This window comes from Dendropsophus ebraccatus, chromosome 1 (genome assembly GCF_027789765.1).
Source record: "Dendropsophus ebraccatus isolate aDenEbr1 chromosome 1, aDenEbr1.pat, whole genome shotgun sequence".
Taxonomy (NCBI): domain Eukaryota; kingdom Metazoa; phylum Chordata; class Amphibia; order Anura; family Hylidae; genus Dendropsophus; species Dendropsophus ebraccatus.
This window is the reverse complement of record NC_091454.1, coordinates 191,717,680-191,741,997: the sequence shown is the minus strand read 5'-3', so window position 1 is coordinate 191,741,997 and position 24,318 is coordinate 191,717,680. Positions and strand designations below refer to the sequence as shown.

Genomic DNA, 24,318 nt, shown 5'->3' with positions numbered 1-24,318 from the left:
GCCCATGCCCACCCCCCCAATACAGATGTCAGTATGGCCACATAGGAAGTGTATATCAATCTGTTCAGCTCCTGGTGCTCTATAACATGATGCTGTCAAATCTGACTGTATCTATAACCTGACAAGGCTTTAGTGTATGACTGATGGCTGTACTTGGGCTTTTAATAAAAAGAAATTGGGTTGTTTGTAACACTACAAAAGAACAAATCTGTAAAAAAAAAAAAAACAAAACGAGCGTGCAAGGTACAATGGGATTCCCTGCATCTATCGCTGCATGTCCTCGGTGTAAACGTTCTTGCAGTTTGTAGAAAATGTACAGACTGGGTGGGATGAGACGTCTGATGCTTCATAGCAGATGTTCATGGTTCACTTATCGGGATATTGATTTATAAGGAAGATAAATGGGGGGGCACGCAGATTGCAGACTGAAATAAGACCCTGAGACTATACATACTTGTCTACAGTGTCTGCTCCCATCGATCTGACCGCAAATGATAAAAAGCTGCCAGAACAGGTTGTACATCCAGTGTTATTACACCTAAATGTACAGAAAGCAGCAGATGAAACCTCTCAACCAGTACTAACAAGCATATTCCAGTGGGGAGCCTTATTCCTCAGATGTAGTGAGGAGTGCTGGGTTTCCATGCATGGCCCCCTGTATGGAGATTTAGTGAAAGCCTTACGGTATATTCTTCAATGTAAATTATAGCAATGTAAATTGCTGTTTAGAAAGCATGTTCAATGTGAACGCCCCTGTCGTTCTGCCCTTTAACAATGATATTTTACAGCTAGGCACTCCTGATGTGTGCAGTAGAATTAAAGGGATTGTCCCTAGTCCTATTCACTGTATATGGTATGGGTAACTATAGCCTAGTATAGCGCTCAGCAGTCTCTAGTAGCCCGCAAATTGAGTGACAGTGCACACACCACTACCTCTCTGTTTAAATGGGACCCCCGTTTTTTAGATTATGGAGTCTATGGGGCCTGTGTCCTGCTGGTGAGATCAGACAGCCAAACTCTTTACCTGGCTATGTGCAAAGATGGGACGGGGTCTCGCCACAGATGCCCTGACTGATCTTATTTTTTGATGTGTGACACGTGTCAGAAGTTAAAGGGGTATTCTCATCTCAACTAACATAGTTGGACTTGGCAAGTTAAATCTTCTTTGAAAATAACTTTTGTGTAGCAAGCTTGCCTCCTTCTCCTGATATGCTGCTCTTTCCCTTCCATTGATGACAGCTCGTTGTCTAGGTTACCAACCACCACTCTGCTCTAAAAGCATTGGTCTGGCTGGTGTGTATATATAGTTACAGTATACATATTTTTTTTTCTCTCTCTCTATTTACGCTGTATTTCTATACATCTACATCACTATACAGCAGTGCTTCTCAATTCCAGTCCTCAGGCCTCACCAACAGGTCATGTTTTGAGGATTTCCTTAGTATGTCACAGGTGATATAATTATACTCAATGTATCAGATATTATTACTGGTGTTCTTTGTATGGGAAATCCTCAAAACATGACCTGTTGGTGAGGCCCGAGGACTGGAATTGAGAAGCACTGCTATACAGTATATACACTAGCCAGACCACTGCTATTGGAGCAGAGTGGGGGTCTGTAGCCTAAAAACAGAGTTGTCAACAATGGGAGGGAAAGAGCAGCATGTCAGGAGAAGGAGGCAAGTATAACTATGTTAGCTGACAGGGGAATGCCCCTTTAATTTCAGTTACAGTAACACTTTAAAGTCCTCTGGAGTAAAATGTGCCAGACTTAGTTTTGTATAAAACATGGATAGTAAAATAAATATGCAACTTTTCTTAGTTTGTACGGCACAATGGTAAATTCACACTCATTCGCTATCCAATGAATAGAGGGGCTCGTGTTATAGAAGTAAACCTTCCCAATTGTCTTTATAGCCCAGCCTTTGTGATCTGTCCCTCCCTAAAAACTCGGATGGTTTGAGCCACACTCTGTTGCCTCATGTACAATTTCCTTCCCCTCTTTGTTGCTCTTTGCTTCACTCAGGGAGAAGATAGGGGGAGATCAGAGAGAATGGACATGGCCAAGAACAGTGTGTTGTCTTATCTATATCAGAAACAGCAGCAGCACAATCCGCTATGTGGAGGAGCTGCTCAGACTCTACAACGACAAAACGGCAACATTTTTAATAAATGCTATTTAGGCAGTTGCTCATCGCATGCCAGCTTTAGGTGTAGCTTCCGGAGTATTGTAGAATGTTGCCATTCATTTACCCAAGGGCAGGGGGTGTGAGCTGACTCTGAAGGAGTGCAGGGGCAACAGTCATATAGAAAAGTACCAGAACTCAACTTCCTGGGGGAATGAGTACACTGATAGCTAGAGCTGTCATACAAATAAATAAAAGTGCATTAAAGGTCTCCGCTATGTCCAGTAGATGAATAGGCACATATCATTTGTTCCCTGGAATGCCCCCTTAGCTATTCAATCTGTCTTTCCCTAATGGGATTTATAATGTAGCTTCTCCATCTTGGATGCACCTATCGCTCACGTTTTGTTGTCTTTTTTCCTTTTCCAGTATTGTTGGAGATGGACTGGATTTAACTTTGGCTTTGACTTATTGGTCACATACACAAACCGTTACATCATTTTCAAGAGAAACACATTAAATCAGCCGTGCAGCGGCTCTGTCAGTCTACAGCCGCACAGGAACATTGCATTCAGGTGAGATATTCTGTCTCTACACTTGGTAATGTAATGTGCCGGAGAACACTATATGTTCTGTCCTAGCTGTAGATTAGTTAGTTTCAATACAGTCGCCTTCTATTTCAGCGAGCCGGGCTTTTTCCACACTAATGGGTAAAATGGTAACAGTAGGGAAGAGCCTTTTGTGAGATTTCAGTCTATTTCTTGCTTATATCCTGTTTTTTTGTGTCAACATCTTTTACAGCACAGTATACTCATTTATTATTATTTTTTTATTTATTATTTTTTTATTTATATCTGCAACCCATTGCATTGCTTATGTTATACCAAATCCATGTTCTCTGTATGGTTCTAGTAGCAAATTTATGTGTCAAGACTATTGCAGCAGCAAAAAAGCGATGTAACTCTTATAATAGATATAAAAATTCTTGTGAATAAATACACCAAAATCATGTGCTTTAATGAAAACGATTACATATCGTAGATGCAAAATAAAAGTATAAAATATATAAAAAGTAAATAATAAAATAAAAGTTGTGTGTTGCTTGCTATATTATTAATGGTTTGGCATATTGTATGGATTAGTAAAGAGAAATTGTTTCCGTATATCCAAGGTTAAAGGATAAAGCACAGCTACTTTCTTGCAAAAACAACACCACCCCTGCCCTCAGGTTGTGTATAGTATTACAATTAAACTCCTTTCGCTTTAATGAAACTGAGCTGCAAAACCCACACCCAGCCTGAGGAGAGGTGCTATTTCTGGAGGAAAGTAGCCATGTTTTTATTTGCCTGGGGAACTTCTGTAAGCAACTTTTTTTTTTTTTTTTTTGGTTCTATGACAGCCGCCACTTGACTATTGGATATGAAATTACAGGACCTGTGAGCTATATTTTATTTATTATATTAGGTTTACTTTAAACCTGGAAACGGGTAATATGGACATCTGTCATATTCACAGGTTACGCTTGGTGTCGTTTGATCCAAATGGCAAAATCATCTGCAGTCGGACTAGTGGTTATCAGATCCTCAGCCTTGAAAAAGATCAGGTATGTGTTATATGCAATGTATTGCTAGAAAGCATCCTGATCTCCAGCTCCAGGAGGCCGAGCTATAAATAACATGGAGAGGAGATTCTGGCATCGGTAAGATCACAGAGGAAGGGAAGTGAACAGCCACAGAGATAACATTGTTAATATGACAAGTAAATAGCATTTTGTGTTGATTTCCTTAGCATTGAGTACAGTATCTCTGCTCACTGTGCAGTGTGTTTATTACCATCTAATCTAATCTGCACTAAACACAGTCACCGGCGGGGACAGATCTTATCCGCCATTCATTCACGCATCTGTGAAATATCGTATTGGCACAGATTGTGGTGGGGTTTTTTTGTTATACAGGATAGGGGGTCTACACTACCTAATTGCTTTCATGACAGCGACATTTTAATATCTATTTTTGCTGTTCCCTGGCTGATGATAACCTTTTATGTTTCTCTTCCATACTTCATTGTTACAATCTTTGCTGATGCTGTGTTGCCTGATACTCCACTCTTATCTTTGGTGTTATGCATTCCTCTATTGGGCTGTAGGACAAACCACAGTATTAAAATTTTTACCTAGTTGCCCCTGACTGACTGCTGACCCCCCCCCCCCCTTCCCCGTGCCACAACCTCATAAATATGCATGATGGGTTCTGCTGCTGACCACTACTCGTGCTGAGCAACTGTGAGGTTTGGCCAGGCTGGAACCAACGTCTTCAGCAGAGCCAATCATTCATATTCATAAGGAGGTGGGTGCAGAGAGGAGGAAAAATGGGGCTTGGGGTGCCGCCATCAGTACAGCAAACAAATTTCATTGTAGAGTCCTATCTGTTAGATCACAGAATACCAGGGAGTTGCCTAGAAGGTTCCATGGTATAACAGCCACATTTTTATTGAGTGGGAAAAAAACACCTGGTGCAAAATCAGTCCCGCCTCTGTCCTGTTACTGATTGGCTAAGCGGGCAGTTTCAGTTCCAGGGAGGGACCATAAGACGTCACAGGCAGAACCCCCGAGAGTGCGAGGTAAGTAAGGGTGTGTTATTTTTTCTTTTCATTGCGCCTCCAGCAACATTTAAATTATTCTGTTATCTGAAATATCCCTTTAAAGGGTTATCTGGTGTTAGAAAACGTTTAAATTATACCTGCTGTTATATAGAAAATAATAAAGAGCTTATGCTCACCTCTCCACGCCAGTGTCCTGCTGCGGTGTCTCTGGTGTCCCCCGCTGACATTACAATTTGTCTTGGTAATGACAACCTGCTTAGCCAATCACTGACTGAGACAGGACAGCACCACAGCTGATTGGGCTGTCACTCCCAAAACAAGTTTGTCTCAGAAGTTTGTCTCTGAAATTTTATGATATGTAATGTATATGTAATCACCAAGCTGACTGCATGGAAGTAAATCTGAGACCTCCAGCGGTTAGGGAAAACTATCAGGATCCCTGTAGTCACACTGCGGGGTTCCCGATTGGATAGTGTCACTGACTATTAAATGCTGCAATTGTGGCACTGAAGGGGTTAATGGCAGCAGCCTGTCATTAACAGTGAGAACCTAAGCTCGCTTCATAGAGCTCCCGAACCTTCTGGTGTACCTGTACGTCATGGGTCCTTAAAGGGGAATGTGAGCTCCACCCTCAACCATCCTGTGCAGTACGACGCTCTTTACCATCATACATTTATAATTTATTACACAATAATACAGAAGTCATATTGCAGTTTATAGCGTTAGGTTCTGCTGAAGATGACGCCTCGGCATTGCTTGGTATTTTCATGCAAGTCACACACACAAGGTTCACTTCTTTGACCTTAAGGATTTTGTTATGCATAATTTATCCAAAATTGATTTGATAATGATGATAAAACCAGCGTTACTTTGCCAAGCTGTAAATGGTTTCCATTTAACCTCACTTTAGAGGGAAAAAAAGAAGCACTCTGACTGCTTATTCTTTGTTAATAAAAGGTGTTTGTGGCTCTTAAGTAATATGTATGAGCGGCAGCCATAAAGCATCGGGAACAATGCCGTGCGAGGATGTGGAGGATTTTTATTGTTACTTGCTTAAAAGTCAACAAAGATGCCATTATACTTTTAATCGGAGAACTCTGTCGGCGAGGCTTTGTTCTCTCATACATCAGACTATGATATTTCCACTTCAAGTGGCTCGTATTCAAACAGCCCATCAACATCAAGCAAGATGACGTTTCCACTAGGGTGTTACATTCTGACATTTATACAGCTTGGAGAGCTGTTTCAGAAGAAACAAAAATATCTCAGTTTATTGGGGGGGGGGGGAATAATAAATAAATATATATATATATATATATATATATATATATATATATATATAGTAGAAGCAAGTAGAGGACAGCATCTTCTTCCAATTAAAAAGACTTTATTGTGCCAGTCTACATAGCAATGCAACGTTTCAGCTCGTGAACCCGAGCCTTTCTCAAGCATAAAGGTGGGTTGTACTACACACTCTTTTATATATCAAAAAAACCAATCACCAATCGATAACAATTAAAAACATCCAATCAAAGAAGTCAGGGTGGGCGGTACAAAACTATTATTCACAGTACCATCGTATATATCAGTATATCTCATTTCTATCATATACAATATTATCCTACATTCTCCGGAATCCGTCCAGATCCCGTGCCCCCCTCCGTCATGTCCTCCGATCCTTCCGTCACCTGGACACTATGTCTCTCCGAGCATCATGTCGGCCGCGGCTCATGGCTTGTAAACAATTACACTGCGGTTGCGCACAGTCTCTCCCCCAATTGGGCAATAGATGACGTTCATATGACCTTTACTCCATTGGTCCAATCGGCGTAGGGTGCTGCCATCACGTGTGCCGTTGTCATCGGGAATCCAGACGCTTTTCACCGTATCCACGGGAACTTACTACGTCACCCAAATCAGATCGATTCTGCACACCCCCTAGTGAACCAAGCAGACTCACTCTCACTGGTATGGATATCCGGGACTTATTTTCTGGTCATGGGCTCTCTACATCTCCATAGAAACCAAGAACGCTGCCGGTCACGTGTTCTCTCCACGGATACCAAAACGCCATACCACTTCAATGCTGCAGCACTAAAACAGTGGAATTAAGTTTGTCTCCACCTACGCCCCAGACACTGTGAGTCCTTTGTAAATCAAGTTACCTTAGGGCAGGGTGACCCTCAGTCATCTCTTCTCACCCTTTTATGCCTACATATCGTCACTTCTCGGGGTATAGTCATGCCCCCAAAACAACCTCACGGGGTACAAGTCCTGTTAGTATACAGATATTATTTGGCAATCACAAATCGCATCCCATCCGGAATCCACGTAATCGCTGTTTAGTCTCTGATTATAGTTTATATATATATATATATATATATATATATATATATATATATATATATAATCTCATCAATTTCTTTCACACCAACTGGTGACAGAAAGTGCCAGAGATTTGTAATTTACTTCTATTAAAAAAAAGTCTTCCAGTACTTATCAGCTGCTGTATGTCCTGCATGTGGTATTCTTTTCAGCCTGGAGAGGAGAGGTTTTCTATGGGATTTGTTACTGCCCTGGGCAGTTCCTGACATGGACATAGGTGGCAGCCGAGAGCACTTTTATAGAAGTAAATTACAAGTCTCTGGCACTTTCTAGCACCAGTTGATTTGAAAGAAAATTTTTTGGGGTGAACCGCCCCTTTTAATAGAAGAAAAAATTCTAATACTATATTTTTGTAAATGGTTTTTGCTTTAGTAGCACTTGTAGATCTCCAGGCGGGTTTCTACAATCATCCTCATTACTCCCTCCTATTGTATAGAGTTCTCTTTTCTTTTGTGATCAGCTGTTTTTCATATGGAAACGTATAACTCCATGCTATGTTTCCCCTGCGGCATCCTACAGGATTACATTGTGTTCTGTTGAAAACCGCAGGCCTTTTAATGGTTTAGCTGAATTCCATAGACTGCCAATCACCTCCAACATTGGTTTGTCTGAACTAGACAATCGCTTTAAATATTTAATGTAGCTGTCTTGGGTATTGTGTACTTTTTAATATCCTTAGGGCTGGCTACTTTTTAGCTCTAATGCATAGATCTGGTTGTCTTCAAGTTGAAATGTAACTTCTGAGTGAATAAAAACCATCCACAAGCCTCAAGTAGGATAGCCGCAACTCGTCTACTTACAGTATATACTCCCACAGATGAGTGTCATCTGTAAAGCTTGATGGCCACAGATCTGGTCTTGGCCTTAGTGATGTTTGTGCAGCCCCTGCTTCAGTCAGCCCTTGGCCATGCATCACCTATTACAGTGATCAGCCAATGTGCAAATGTTTGACTGCTCATTGTCTGTATCACACAGGGCGATATCTGCCAGATTCTGCCTTTATAATGTCTGCATGAAGTGTGAGATTCTGGATATTGAGACCTCAGAAAGATGGAATAGAATCAGACAGTTGAATACTGGGCCATTTGGGGTCAAATAGTGCACAACCTGTCCGCTAACCTCAGCTGAGAGCCAGAAGTTGTCAGAAGGTGAAAGCTGGAGAGGGGAGACAAATGGGCTTCCATCCAATGTTTAAGCTTTCCCCTTGCTCATGGACCAACACTGACCTTGTGTCTTCTTAGGGCGGGTTCAATACAGTCTCATTGGTGTAAATGTTGGTTTTCATATAGTTCAAGCAGGTAAAGACCGTGGATCATGAAAACTTATGATTGCAAAAAGTGCTCATTTATTTACAGGGACATCGGTAAAAAAAAGTATCGTACTGTACCAGTATTTAGTCCAATAGATGGCCAGAAAACATTTAGTGACCAAACATGGAGAGCCAACAGTCCCAGATTGCTTATCACAACAGCGTAGGTATTCCCATGCATCGGGAGTTATGCAGTGTGTGTGCAGCGAAGGGGTTACCGTGATTCTGAAGCTCTCACAGGTCAGAGTTACCAGTCAGCGGACTAATCTCCTGCGTTCTTAGGGCGGGTTCACATATCTCTGTCATCTGGCATATTTGCCATATGATGTGCGGGCGTCAGATCAAGAAATGCTGCATGTAGTTTCATCCGCCTGGAGGACAAATATGCCACATAGTCTATATGTCTGGCACTGTGTCCCCAGGAGAGGAGAAAAGGCATCCCTGCATAGCACAACATCCAGCACTGAGCCTTCTGACCTGTGAATCCAGCGTTTTATGCAGCCAGACAGCCTCCATACTGCATGGGCTGCTTGTCCCTTCTTCATGCTCATTCATCCCCCTTGACCCCTCCACCCTGCATAGGTTATAATGGACTCAGCAAATCCGTCATCACTTTGCTCCTCTGTAATGTCAACAATTGTGCCTGATAATGCACAGATAAGTGTGTATGGAGGGGGGGAGGCTGTTAAAGTGGAAGGCCAGTGAATTTCCTTTCTTTTAAATCAACTGGTGTCAGAAAGATTTGTAATTTGCTTTTATTTAAAAATCTGAAGTCTTCCAGTACTTATCATCTGCTGTATGCCCTGCAGGAAGTGTTGTACTCTTTCCAACCTGACACAGTGCTCTCTGCTGCCACATATGTCTTTGCCAGGAACTGACCAGAGCAGCAGCAAATCCCCATAGAAAACCTCTCCTGTTCTGGACAGTTCCTGTCATGGACAGAGGTGGCAGCAGAGAGCACTTTCAGAATGGAAAGAAAACACCACTTCCTGCAGGACATACAGCAGCTAATAAGTAGCAACCCAACTGCTGTTATGCCCCGCCTAGGTGACACTGTTAACCAATGAAATTATACGAGAGTGGAGGGGGGGGAGGGGAGACAGTTTTACTTTTAGCTTAGCAGCTTATTCCAGATGAGTGGAGCATGGCTGCGTTTCTGCATCCATATTGCGTATTATGTCCAGCAGAAATTTTTATTAAAGTATGGTACTGCCCCCAAAAAGTTATACAAATCACCAATATACACTTATTACGGGAAATGCACATAAAGTGCTTTTTTCCCTGCACTTACTAATGCATCAAGGCTTCACTTCCTGGATAACATGGTGATGTCACTTCCTGGATAACATGGTGATGTCACGACCCGACTCCCAGAGCTGTGCGGGCTGTGGCTGCTGGAGAGGATGATGGCAGAGGGACACAGGGCACTGGAGGGACACTGAGCATCCCCCTGCCATCATCCTCTCCAGCAGCCACAGCCCGCACAGCTCTGGGAGTCGGGTCGTGACATCACCATGTTATCTAGGAAGTGACATCACCATGTTATCCAGGAAGTGACATCACCATGTTATCCAGGAAGTGACATCACCATGTTATCCAGGAAGTGAAGCCTTAATGCAGTAGTAAGTGCAGGGGAAAAAAAGCACTTTATAAGCATTTCCCGTAATAAGTGTATATTGGTGATTTGTATAACTTTTGGGGGGCAATATGATACTTTAATAAAAATTTACTTCTGACTGACTTCTCCTTTAAGTGGTCTAAGAACCTGCAGAAATACCTAAAAGGGATGTGTAATGCTTTTGGTTTGGATCTTTAGACCTGGACTTTCATCCATAATATGCTCCTTTGTATCTGGCCTATATAGCGAAGAGCAGACAGATTAGTACACCACCTTCTGCTTATCTTGTTCTGATTTTTTTTTTTATTTTTTTTTTAACTTCTGTTGTTCCTATTACTTTTACCTACAGGAACAAGTGGTGATGAACCTGGACAGCCGCCTACTTGTGTTTCCTCTCTACATCTGCTGCAATTTCTTGTACACATCCCCTGAGAAACGAGTGGAGTCAGAAGGACTCGGAGAAAGTCCAGACATCTAAAAGGGGCCACCGTCTACTATGAAGAAGGGAACTTTTTTTTTTTTTTTTTTTTTTTTTGTCATTCAGGTTTATTTTGTTATGTTCTGTCTCCTGCACCAGTACAGACAAACCTATGTCGGTGTTTGTTGGAGAGAAGTAGGGAATGTAACACTACACCTCAGAATGTTGGCTCTTGTGCCAAACGTCTGTATGATATATCCATTCTATTTGAAGTTGGAGCTGCTGTCTTTCATATTTTTTTAAGTATATTTTGAAGGTGCAAGTGATCTGCAGCTCTTTTTTTTTTTTTATTGTGGATGTAGATGAATCAGCACTCACCCGATGACTTGTATCAGCTCACTTTATTTCATCTGCCAGCAATGGCGGGGAGGGAAAGGTGCAGACGCGCACTGGGACGGCCGTTTCGGGGACACGCCCCCTTTGTCGACCAGGTGATTGCGTCATGGAGAGGAGGTGTGCTTTATATACAGGTAAGGTGCACGTGACCAAAAAAGAAAAAATTAGAACACAAAGATACATAAACAAATCATCATATAAATACACTGAGATCATTCCGCTCGTTGAGGCCGAGCGGACCCGTAGCATTGAGCCGAGAAATCCAGAGAGACTCTTTTCTTAAAAGTACTTGGTGCCTATCGGCTCCCTCTGGAACCTGAGTGACTCTTTCCAGTCCGAGGAATTTTAAAGTTCTTACATCCCCCTGGTGGACAGTCCGTATATGCTCTATCAGCCGTGGAACACCTTTACCCGTTTTTACGGAGTATATATGTTCCTTGAATCTCACCCATATTGGTCTTTTTGTTTTTCCCACATAGTAGGACCCACAGCTACAGACCAGAGCATAGACAACGAATGAGGATTTACACGTAACAAAATCCCTAATCATACATTCACACCCTCCCAGGCGAATAAAAGAGACTTCTAACAATTGGGTGCAGTACTTGCATTGTCCACACCTCCTATTACCCTGGGGTAGTGATCTAGATAGCCAATCTTTATTTTTATTGTTGACTGGGGTATTGGGGGTGTTGAGATGGTCTGCTATGGTCTTATTTTTTCTATATGAGATACATGGTTTTCTTGCAGCTATGTCTCTGAGGTCAGGATCTGATTCCAACAAATGCCAATGTTTCTTAATGGCCTCTTGTAAAGCTATATTCATAGCAGAGTTTTGAAAAATAAAATTAAACCTTTTCTCCTCATGTGATGTGCGGGTAACTGGGGATGATAGGAGGTCAACCCTGCTTTTAACACTAGCTCTATGTCGTGCTTCCCTGACTAAAGTGGCAGGGTAGCCTCTCTCTGCAAATCTCCTCTCCATTTCGGTTGCCTGTATATTAAAGGACTCATCAGTGGAATTCACCCTACGCAAGCGCAACATTTGGCTGTACGGAATTGCTTTCTTGACATGCGCTGGGTGTGAGCTCTCGAAATGGAGAAGAGAGTTGCTAGAGGTAGGTTTCCTGTAAACTGAAGTATGGATCTCGTTATTGAAGTATGGATCTCGTATAAGTGAGCTGATACAAGTCATCGGGTGAGTGCTGATTCATCTACATCCACAGTTTACATTACTACTATACCGTCTTGCACCCCCGCACTTCAGCCGAATGCCTGCCTAATACTGTGCACGTCCTATATCGCGGACCACTAGACATTGCTGTTACATATAGTGGTGCGGGCCAGCTGTATCTTCCTTTTTTTTTTTTATACTTTAGATTGCACCTGCCATGCTACAATCTGCATCTTCCTTAGTTGTGCAGTACAATATTCGGCATGGTGGTTTGCAGTAAATAATTCCTGCCTTGTTAGTTTTTCTTTTAAGATGCTCACCCTTAAGCCTTAATAAAGATGGCCAACATTCATATGGAAGTAACCTCAGGAACAGGAACCTCCTGTACTAGGTGTCCAATGTTGGCTTCTTATCAGAAATGTAAGATGTTCTTTTCTCAGATTGTTTGTATTCATTTCTCTTGCCTTTGTAATAAAAAAGAAAAAGATGGCATAATGTTTAATAGAAGTGGAAATTCATAAGTAATTGCTAAGACAGTCATGGACTCTGAAAGGTTCAAAAGAGTCTGTCTTCAAAGTGCAGTTAAAAGTTCTCTCAAATGTCTATGAGATGTGACATCTCTGTTCTCAGACCCTGAAGGACTGCATCATTATAAGGTCCTATTCCAACCTATTCTACTGGTCGCCTGAAACCCTCAATGGTGCACTGTTTGATTGTTCCATTAGGCGAAAAACCACGTCAACTTGTACAGCCGATATTGTGATGAAATACATTTGGCCAGTTCCTATTTGGCACCCATGTCCTTTTTAAAGGGTTTTATAATTTTTTTTTTTTCTTCCAGAAGCAGAGCCACTCTTGACTATAGGTTGTGTCTGGTATTACAGTATTCCCTTAGTCAGGTGGACAGGGATAAGCTACGGTACTACACACCAGCCATTAATAACAAAGACATTACTTCTGTGAAGATCAAATTTTTTTTTTTTTACTACTTTGGATTTTATTCCCTTTAAATAGGTCCTAATATTACTCCTGAACTGTTGCTTTAAATGTATGTATTTCCATCATATATGAAACCTTTTTTTTTATAGTTCTGTGTTGTGCTGGCCCCTTTTTATTCTTCCTGGACATACTGTATATGATTAAAATGACAACCAAATGAGAGATTGGCGCTCGTTTGCAGTGTCTTTACATGGCACAACAGATCCCTGTATCATTTGTGCAGCCATTGAAATTGACAACACAAATATGCATATACCTGTGCTGTCAGTTTCTGAATCACCAGCAGTGCATACGTACCTAGCGTGCTTCTTTATGATCCGGCATCATGCTGTCCTGCTCTCCCGGCCTGAAGAGAGAGCAGGAGGGGATGCCGGATCACACAGCAGTGCAGAAGTTATGTATGCCCTACTGGTGATCTGGAAACTGAGAGCACAGATATATGTATACATGTGCTGTCAGTTTCCCTTTGCACTGTTCATACAGGAAGATGTACGGCCAATAGCAATAAATTTCACCGCAATCCAACTGATGCGATCAGCCGTTTTCCTGGTGAGTAGAGATGAGCGAACCGGCCGAGGTTCGGGTTCGTATGAACCTGAACTCTCGGCTTCTGACTGCCGCTGTCTGCCTGCTCCGTGGAGAGGGTGGATACAGCCGGAGGACCGCCTGTAAAAATGGTATACAGCCATAGCCATGGGCTGTATCCCAGTTTTCTAGGAGGTCCTCAGGCTGTATCCACCCTCTCCACGTAGCGGGCAGACAGCGGCAGTCAGAAGCCGAGAGTTCAGGTTCATACGAACCTGAACCTCGGCCGGTTCGCTCATCTCTACCGGTGAGCTGACCACTGTCACTTTTACACAGGGCGATGATCAGCCGAAGGAGTGTTTCCAGCAACGCACCTGGCTGATAATCGGGCAGTGTAAGATTTATCTGACAGATTTTTAAAGCCAAAGCCAGGAATGGATTTAAAAGGGGATGACCTGGTCTCTGTTTATAGTCTGTCCCTGGCTTTGGCTTCAAAGGTCTGTCAGATAAATCTGTGTAAATGCACAATAAAAGGCCCTGATCAGAAGGCTGTCAGTTACTGTGTGTGTGTGTGTGTGGGGAATAAGGTCTCATTGCCTCCTCAAGGAATCCTTTCCAGAATTACAATTTTTTTACCCAGAAATCCAAGTCCTATCAACCCATATAGCACAGACCTCCATGGCGCCCCCTCTGGCATCCTGCTTTCAAATGCAGCAGCATAAATAACAGGTTCTCCTTAAAATACTGAAGTGCTATGAGAGCTGTTGTTTCTTTCATATTTTTGTTACATGTTAAAGAGTTAAACTTTAAATGGCAATTGAAGTCAGTGCGTTCATTGGAGTTTTCTTCCAAAATTAGGAGAATACAGCCTTTACGGCAGTGATACTATAATATACCGTGCTCTTCAAACCATGATTCTGGATTTGGTTGGCCAGTTTTTAATGTTTTCCCTGAGGCACTTTAAGACCTAGTATATTAGTATTTCCTTCACCCCCACCCCCTCAGCCGGAATTACTGCTGCTTCCATCAGATTGGTGTCATTGTTATCACTTGTTATAAGGAGAGCCTACTTTCTCTGAAGTGCTTGAAGTTAAATTGTAATGGTGGCAGCCGCGTATTACGGACTATAAGCAATCTAGGCACAATATGATGGGGGAAATTCCTACAGAGCTCAGTAATTTGAATAAAAACATTAACTTTCAACCACACAGTATCGGTAAGAAAATTGATGTCCTACAAAGTATGTGTATGACCTTATTTCTATAATTTTATTTTATTTTTTTACAGATACCTCTATTAACTTTGAATATGAGAAGAGATGTTCAACGTGTATTTTGCTTCACGTTATTATATGTTGGTTTTCTTTTCCAGCAAACTTTTGTTGGTTTTGTAAACTTGATTTATTTAGCTCTCATTTTACTGTCACATACTGCTGTATGTCCCCCAGACTAAAGGACTATTTTACCTCTTGGCAGAACACTACAGATGAGTGTAATTTGAGCATGCTCGGGTCCGATCGTTCAGCATTGGAATATCGGTGGCGGTAGAAGTTGGATGCAGCCCTAGGGAGTCCAGGAAAACATGGATACAACCTATAGCTATATGTGTATTTTCCAGAACTCCCTAGGACTGCATCCAACTTCTTCAGCCACTGATATTCCAATGCTGAACGATTGAACTCAACTCAGCTAAACATCTCTTATTCTTACTTATTGTTTCTAGACCCTCCCCATACGTGTACACACTCTGCTCATTTGAGTGTGCTTGTGTTTTCAGGAGGGGTGAGAAAGCAGCTAAAAGACCCTTCTTACCCTGATCCTTTTTACCAGGGGTGGGGTGGGAATCAGTGGAGACTCTTATAATGTATATAACCAGATTAGTCAAATCCAAGTAGGCCAGTGACAATAGCTTACTTCAACTGAAAGAATAATTCAGAATTCCATTCCTGTGTTATAAATCTCACTGAAGATTGGTATCTGATTATTAAAGAAAATATCTTATGCTGACTTGAAAGGGTTATTCAGGATTAGCTAAAGTAGAGTCACTTGCAAAAACAGCACCATCCCTGTCCCCAGGTTGTGTTTGGTATTCGAGTTTTGCTCCATTGACTTCAATGCATCTGAGCTGCAAACAGAGGACAAGAGTGGTGCTGTTTCTGGAAGAACGCGGCTATACTTTAAAGTGAGTGTACCACTGATACGTCGCTTTTTTGTTTTTTACATGAATAGACTGGTGCTACTGCCTTTTTTTTTTTTTTTTTTAACCACACACAGCACCAGTCTGTTTACCGAGCTCCATCCAGGCATGAAGCACTGGGGGCGGGCTCACCAGCCCCCAGTGGGACGATCTGACCTCCCCTCTGCGACCTGACTCCATTGATTCTAATGGAGCTGTGTCACAGAGGGGAGGGGGGTTTCATCTCACTGGGGGGCCGGCCGGGCGCCTCAAGGGCTTCATGCCTACATGGTGCTCAGTAATAGACCGGGCGGCAATTTAAAAAAAAAAAAAATAGACCTCGGCACCGGCATCCCCGCTTTGGTGCTGCACTATTCATGTTAAAAAAGCGATGTTCCGGTACTTTAAGTCTGGATAACCCCTTAAATATGTTTCTATGACTGTCCAATAATACATAATATTGGTTCTTTTGATATCAATCATCTCTTTTGCTGGACTTATTTTGTATGTGTCTGTTTTTATAACCAGCTCTACAAATGTTATTATGAAAGTTGCAGGATGGTGCATGTAGGACTATGTGGCAGCTTTCTATGGCCGGTCAGAATATTTCCTCTTGGTGCAAAGTTTCCTTGTTCAAATTCCTTTTTATAAATATCTGTAAATATGTATATGTGGCTCAAATGACTGTTAGGAAAAACACACTGTGAGTTTTATTTGAGAGCACCAGACCTGGTATGATTTATACATGTTACAGGGTAAACTTGATTTTTGGGGCCTAAAAAGGAAGGAAGGTTTATTCCGCAGGGGTTCATCATATGAGCAGCCTAGTGGCATGCCCCATCTCTGCCTGCATTATTAATCAGAATTTTCTGAAAATGAATTTAGGTATGAAATATATATTTGGCCTTTTGCATTTTTCAGCATGTCAGAAATGCCTTTCACATTCCACTCTGAGAATGAATGTCATTTCATTCATGAGTTATGATGAATATTACAGATCCTCTAATGCTATGAATGTATTTGGGGGGTGAATGTATGAACAAAGCTTGGGAATTGTAGAAATCGTGTAACCATTAATAATACTGTACATAATGACTATACTTGCATATACAGTACTATAGTGGGAGGTGGTGGACAAACCACAGTGGATGTAAACATCTAAATAACTAATAAAATTATAAAATGAAAATATGTTTTATGTTGTATGTTTTATTTGCCTCTTTCTATTTCATTACCGAAAGACAGGACAATATTGAGAGTGAAGTTGGTTCTTTTGTAAAATTTTAGCACAGACCTACATCACACCGGACTTGCATAAATACATGGGGGTCCAACAATGGGCACTTACGTGGATCAGCTGTGTGAAAAGAAGCCTGGGCGTTGCATTGAGTGCCGTGTCCCCTTCATTGTTTAGACTGCTTTGTACTCCACAGCGCCATCACTTTCATAGTGCCTGTTAGAGTTGAGCGCAACTCGAGCGTGCTCTGGTCTGATTGTTGCATTTTGATTATCGATGGCTAAAGGAGTTGGATGCGGCCCTTAGGATTCCGGGAAAACATAGAGACAGGCTTTGGCTAAGCTAGGGCTACATCCAACTTCTTCAGCGACCAGTAATCAAATTCTAAACAATCGGACTCGAGCATGCTCCAGTTGCACTCATCTCTAGTGGCTGTGCATGTTATTAGAGCTTTTTCCTCTTCAAGTCAATGGAACAAAGCTGGAATTCTATGAACCGCCACCATGAAGGTGACAAGGGTGCGATATAAAGACACGGAGACAGCGCGGGGTGGGACTTTTTCAAATAGTGGATAGTTTCTCAGTATTAGAAAAAATGAACAACTATCTTAAATTAATATTTGGAATTAAAGAGGACCTCAGACTGGTTAAAAATTGAGTTATATAATTGATGGCCTCGGGTGCCTTGATTATAATGGTGCTTCTACTTTCTTGGTATCCCTCCCCGGAGATATAGGCATTTTACTACTTGTTGACTATCTGCACTTTTCAATAAATAGTTAGGTGGGCGGAACTTTACTGTAATACTGGATGTCACTGCTAAGTGTTCACAACCCATTTTTCAATAAAGTTCCTGCCCATCTGACTATTTAGAGAAAAGTACAGACACAGCTCTATAATGGTTAGACCATCACTGTTAGCGAATTCTTTTCATACAGAAATTCGCTTCTCTGTGGATATGACCTTGCAATGATACTAAGGGTCCTTTTCCACGGGCCGATGGGGGCCCGATCAATAATGTAAACGGGCGCCGATCTGCTAGATCAGCACTTGTTTACTGGGCCTATTACACGGCCCGATAATTGTTTAGCGAGGGCTGCAGGGATATAGTTACCGATGTCCTTGCAACCCTTGTTTAAACACCATACTTTATCTAACCGTGCTGCAGGTCTTTTCCTGCGCTCCTATTCCCTCCCGGTCCTGTGCGCAGCAGCAGCTTTGGAGCGGCCTGTCTGAGCTGACAGACCGGTCAGCCAATCACTGGCTGCGGCGGTCCTGGTCAGTAATTGGCTGAGAGGTCTGTCAGCTCAGACAGGCCGCTCCAAAGCTGCTGCTGCATGGGGGATCGGGAGGAAGAAGGAGCACAGAAGACCAGCAACATGTTTAGGTAAAGTATGGAGCTTGTGCGATTGTCGGTCGCCCGCCTAGCACTGCTATTCCACGCAGCCATGCGTGGTCGGGCACAGTGATTTTAGGTTTGAACCTAAATAAACGATTAGCCGATGACACGATCATCGGCTGATCGTTGTCTCTATTACATGGAGCGATAATCGTCTGATTCGGCTGATTATCACTCCGTGTAATAGGGCCCTAATGCGCACAGCCCCCATTAAATCAGAATGAGTGTCATACACATTATGGTCTCGTTGCGTGTTCATATCCATGGAGACCTGAACTTTTGGGTGAAGAGTGGAAATTGCCACTGATCCAGCAGCAGCCGTGCGGACAGATACACTTTAAGTAAAGGGTTAAAGGTAAACAAGGACATTCTATCCATTTTTAGAGATGAAGGAATCTGGAGTGCGGCATTTGATTATCAGTGGCTGGAGAAGTTAGATGCAGCTCTAGGGAGTAGGGCTGCATCCAACAACTTTAGCCACTGGAAATCAAATGCCGAGAGCTTTTATTCTTCTGGTCTGCTTTGGTTTGTGACCTGCAGCGAGAATTCTGACGTCTGACAGCTAACTAGCGTGGGATTTTTCTTTAATGGAATTCTTGATTCTTTGAATGGGTCTGGGGATTATCCTACAGCAGAATATGTTGTCTATATATTGAATATAGCTGTAAATGACAGGGCTATAGCAAGTTATACCTTGGATATTGCAAGAAAAAAAAGCTCTACCTTTAATTTTTCCTGGAGGAAGAAAACTAATTCAAGAATGCAGGAGCTTACAGATCCAACTATTAAGGTATTTGATAAGGTTGGGGGTAAAAAAGAAGTTTAACCTATAGGTCCTAGGGTGTTCATCCAGAGAAAGAAATAACACTTATGAAACAGGTGCCTGTTGCCCAATACTAAGAGAACCCCCTTGCCTCCAAATACCAGAATAAATCCCTTGATCAATGTCCTATCCAAAAGAAAGGTCTCCATACTGCCTATGTGTGTATTTTATATTGTAATCAATATCAATTATAGGATGCCTGATCTTTGAATAACTCCACTTTTTTTATTTTATTGGCAACCGTTCAACACCCCCAGTGCACCGATTTCTCCTCCCTTTGATGACAGACCAGAAATACAATTGGTATCACAAAAAACTAAGACCTCATATGGGTCTGTAGGTGAAAGGAAAAAAATTAAAGTGGTATAGCCTTTTAAACAGGAGGAGGCAAAACCAAAAATTTGCTCAGTTGTTACGGGGTTAAACTTCTACTCTGTAGCCTCTCTACAATAAACATATTAAAAAGAAGTGAACCCAACACTGACCCCTGCGGTACTCGGATTTGGTCACTAGTTACTAGTGGGGTATGTTCCATTAATAACCACAAATCAAAAATCTTTAATCTTCCAGTACATATCAGCTGCTGTATGTCATGCAGGAAGTGGTGTATTCTTTCCAGTCTGACACAGTGCTCTCTACTTTTGTCCTTTTCAGGAACTGCTCTGGACAGACTACAAAGACTACACCACTTAATGAAATAATTTACTAATCTATAAAACTTACTTTCTAGTTGATAAAAAGAAAAATCTTTGAGATACCCCTTTAAGACACTCCAATATAGCATCTCTTACAAAACCCTCAAATACTTTACCACAATAGACTTACAGGTCTATAGTATCCAGGATCACTTTTTGACCATATCCTGAGTATTGGCACCATGTTTGCTATGCTTCAATCCTGTAGAACAGTCCCTGTCTTTCTAGAATCTTTAAATATTACCAAGTCTGTCTGTCCTTGTCGAGTATTTGATTAGTGGCGGCTGCTGAACTTGGATAAAGCTCTAAGGTTGTCTGGAAAACATGGATACAGCCAATGACTATATCCATGATTTCCACATAGCCTTAGTGCTTTATCCAACTTCAGCAGCCACCGCTAATCAAATGCCGAACGCTCGGGTTCAGATGGACTCGAGCATGCTCCAGGTTCGCTCATCTCTAGTGTGTACGTATTGTTTGGTTAAGCCGGTGACCTTTAAGGGTGCCTTCACACTTACCGAATCCGTAGCGGATCTCACTTCTGCGGATTCGCAGCGAGATCAGCTGCGGATCCAGTACCATTGATGCCTATGTTAGCACATACCTGCAGCGAGATTGACATCCCGCTGTGACTATGTGCTTTAACCCCCTGGCGCCCACAGCCCCGCCGCTCGCATCAGCCCTGCCACTGGCATCCTCTATCCCCGCCTCCATCATCACCTCCGCCCGCATCCTCCATCCCGGCCCCCCATTAGCACCGCCGCCCGCATCCTCCATCCCGGCCCCCCATCATCCTGGCCGCTCGCATCCTCCATCCCTACCGCCCGCATCCTGCAGCCCGCCGCCGAGAGCATATACATTACCTGCTCGGTGGCGCGGATTCAGTGAGGCTCCCGACTCCGGTCCCGTTAAGCCGATCAGCGCACGGCAACACTGATCGGCTGAGCGGGATCGGGAGCCTCGCTGCAGCCGCGATGAGGAGCAGGTAATGTATGCTCTCGGCGACGGGCTGCAGGATGCAGGCAGCGGGGATGATAGGGGGCCGGGCTGCAGGATGCGGGCAGCGGTGCTGATATGGGGGCGGGGATGGAGGATGCGGCAGCGGGGATGATGGGGGGCCGTGATGGAGGATGCGGGCGGCGATGCTAATGGGGGTCCGGGATGGAGGATGCCGGCGGCCGGGCTGATGGGGGGCCAAGATAAAGGATGCGGGCGGCGGAGATGATGGAGGCGGAGATAGAGGATGCCGGTGGCGGGGCTAATGCGAATGGCGGGGCTGTAGGCGCCAGGGGGTTAAAGCACACAGTCACAGCGGGATGTCAATCCCGCTGCGGGTATGTGCTAACATAGGCATCAATGGTACTGGATCCGCAGCTGATCTCGCTGCGAATCCGCAGAAGTGAGATCCGCTACGGATCCGGTAGGTGTGAAGGCACCCTAAAGGAGAATTTACATTATCCTCCAATCATGTCATTTGTCATAGGATAATATAATGTGTCAGAAGATATGTGTATTCCACCATGCCGGTCTGTCTTATCAACCTAAAGGCATGCCTTTTTTATTATTGCATGTACGTATACTTCAATATTAATTGAAATAAAATGTAAAAAAAAAAAAAAGAAATAAGGTGAGCAAAGTAGTAAAAACTTTCTTTAGGGTTCAATCACACTATCATATTAGTTAAATGGAGGCTTAGTGTTCCACTGTATGCTTCTGATTTCTTTTCTCTTTTTTTTTTAAATTATGGTATTTATTATGCTCTATTGGACAGAGTAATGGAGAGCTATTATCTTGTAGCAGCATTGTTCTGTAATATGGGTGGCTAGGGCTCTATTATGTGCGCTTAGAGGACCCTCCTGTATAGGATTGTGCATATGGCTCAGCCATGGACGTGAGGTCCACGACGGTCACATTTTATAGCATGACATTTGGCCTGGTCACAATAGTCATTCACTCCTAATAGAAAGTCTTTTAGAACTTCCCTACTATGTGCGTAAACTGCCAGCTGTGCTCCGTAGACCATAGAAAATGTAAGGCTGCTGTTCTCGGCTGATGCTTTCTAGTTATTGCCTTTGGATAACAGTGTTCTACAAATGACTAAGTGTAACATCTAATCCTAGTTATTATCTGCCTGGGCATCGCTTTCCCGCGGCTGGTAAAAACTCTTCCCATCTAGATAACCGTTCGGCGCCTTAGACGCTGCCATGTAAGACCAGAGTTCAGCTTTGTTAAATCGTCTGCTTTGTGATTCCCTACAGTCGGTCATTAATTCATGTGAAAATAATTGTAATGGGGCGGCAGAAGCTCATTTTAATTTTATGAAGTGTGACAAGTCGGGTCCTGCACTGCGCTCGCCTGGATGGTGCGGCGTTCATTATACAAGCTGTCATCCTGAGTCCTGACATGTCTCACCTGGATCAAAGCGGAGAAATTAATTAAAGCTTGGTCCCGCTTTAGACGTCCAGTCCGTGTTTGCTGCCCGGGCGTGAGATGACAGCTAGGGATCATAAGGCAAATAAAAGCCAGAAAAGCGGGGCTAAGCTCCGTCACCTGTCAGATAGATAGGAACATAGTTGAATTACTTAGTCCAAGATCTGTTTTTCTAAGTATCCACTAACCCCTTGCTAGCCCACATCTGCTAACCAAGCCGCTCATAATACTGTTCTTGTTACGCACGAGGCTGGCAGATCTGCAATAAAGTATAATATAATGGCATCCTTTCCAGAACAGCTCGCATTGCACTCTACGGTACTGTCCACAAAGAGTTCTATGTGGAATCGGGAAAGGAGATGACATTGAAATGAGTACAAGTTTCTGCACATTACAGAATCACAACAAAAAAAGCACAAAATTCTACAGAAATGCCTGTTTGAACTCCTGCAGTTCAAACCGAGCATCAATATGGGGAAGAAAGGTGATTTGAGTGCCTTTGAACGTGACATGGTTGTTGGTGCCAGAAGGGCTGGTCTGAGTATTTCAGAAACTGCTTATCTACTGGGATTTTCACGCACAAACTTCTCTAGGGTTTACAGAGAATGGTCCGAAAAAGAAAAAACATCCAGTGAGCGGCAGTTCTGTGGGTGGAAATGCCTTGTTGATGCCAGAGGTCAGAGGAGAATGGGCAGACTGGTTTGAGCTGATAGAAAGGCAACAGTGACTCAAATAGCCAATCTCTGAACGCACAGTACGTCCAACTTTGAGGCAGATGGGGTACAGCAGCAGAAGACCACATCGGGTGCCACTCCTTTCAGCTAAGAACAGGAAACTGAGGCTACAATTTGCACAAGCTCATCGAAATTGGACAGTAGAAGATTGGAAAAACGTTGCCTGGTCTGATGAGTCTCGATTTCTGCTGCGACATTCGGATGGTAGGGTCAGAATTTGGCGTCAACAACATGAAAGCATGGATCCATCCTGCCTTGTATCAACGGTTCAGGCTGGTGGTGGTGGTGTCATGGTGTGGGGAATATTTTCTTGGCCCTCTTTGGGCCCCTTGGTACCAATTGAGCATCGTTGCAACGCCACAGCCTACCTGAGTATTGTTGCTGACCATGTCCATCCCTTTATGACCACAATGTACCCAACATCTGATGGCTACTTTCAGCAGGCTAATGCGCCATGTCATAAAGCTAGAATCATCTCAGACTGGTTTCTTGCACATGACAATGAGTTCCTTGTACTCAAATGGCCTCCACAGTCACCAGATCTCAATCCAATAGAGCATCTTTGGGATGTGGTGGAGCGGGAGATTCGCATCATGGATGTGCAGCCGACAAATTTGCGGCAACTGTGTGATGCCATCATGTCAATATGGACCAAAATCTCTGAGGAAGGCTTCCAGCACCTTGTTGAATCTATGCCACAAAGAAGCAACTGAGCTGAGCAAGCTGGAAGCCATGTGATGTGCTCCAGCCAATGAAAAAGCTGCTGGTGCGCATGTGCACCAGCAGCCTTTTCTCTCCCATTCACTCTCAATGAAGACGCCGAAGAGGAAGAAGACTCTGACGTCACCCGTCACCAGAAGCCGCCCGGGAGAAGAGGACCGTGACGACTGTAATAGGTAATGTATACATTCTTTAACTTCCGGGGTGGGGGGTCGGGAGTCGGAAAGTGGGGGAAGGGGGCCAGACCGGGTATTTAACCACATTACAAAGTTATATAACTTTGTAATGTGTGTTAAATAAGCCAAAAAATTTTTTCGCCGGAGTTGTCCTTTAAAGCAAATGTACCAGCAGTACATGCGCTTTAAGTTTTGCCATGCATAGAACGGCACCAGCGCAAGGAAGCTGGTGCCACAGGCAAGTTTGATCATTGGTAAAACATGTAAGGGAATCTCCCAAGACTCCACTCACAGATGTCAATGGAGATAGAGATTGGATGTGATGCAATTTCACTTCCCGACCCTTTTGTTCTCAGAGAGATGAGCCACTGCCAGAGCT

The 24,318-nt window shown here is 43.2% G+C and overlaps 1 protein-coding gene across 4 annotated transcripts in view; it reads left to right on the top strand.

Annotated features, from left to right (window-relative positions):
• The window catches only part of GMCL1 (germ cell-less 1, spermatogenesis associated), a 73,472-nt gene extending 62,670 nt beyond the window's left edge, over positions 1-10,802 (top strand). For all 4 annotated transcript variants that reach the window (XM_069957109.1, XM_069957360.1, XM_069957280.1 and 1 more), the window contains 3 exons: positions 2,556-2,701; positions 3,642-3,729; positions 10,389-10,802. In XM_069957109.1, coding sequence (XP_069813210.1) covers positions 2,556-2,701; positions 3,642-3,729; positions 10,389-10,517 — 363 coding nt within the window. In that variant the 3' untranslated portion in view covers positions 10,518-10,802. The remainder of the gene's footprint in view (positions 1-2,555; positions 2,702-3,641; positions 3,730-10,388) is intronic.
• The last annotated feature ends 13,516 nt before the right edge of the window (positions 10,803-24,318 follow it).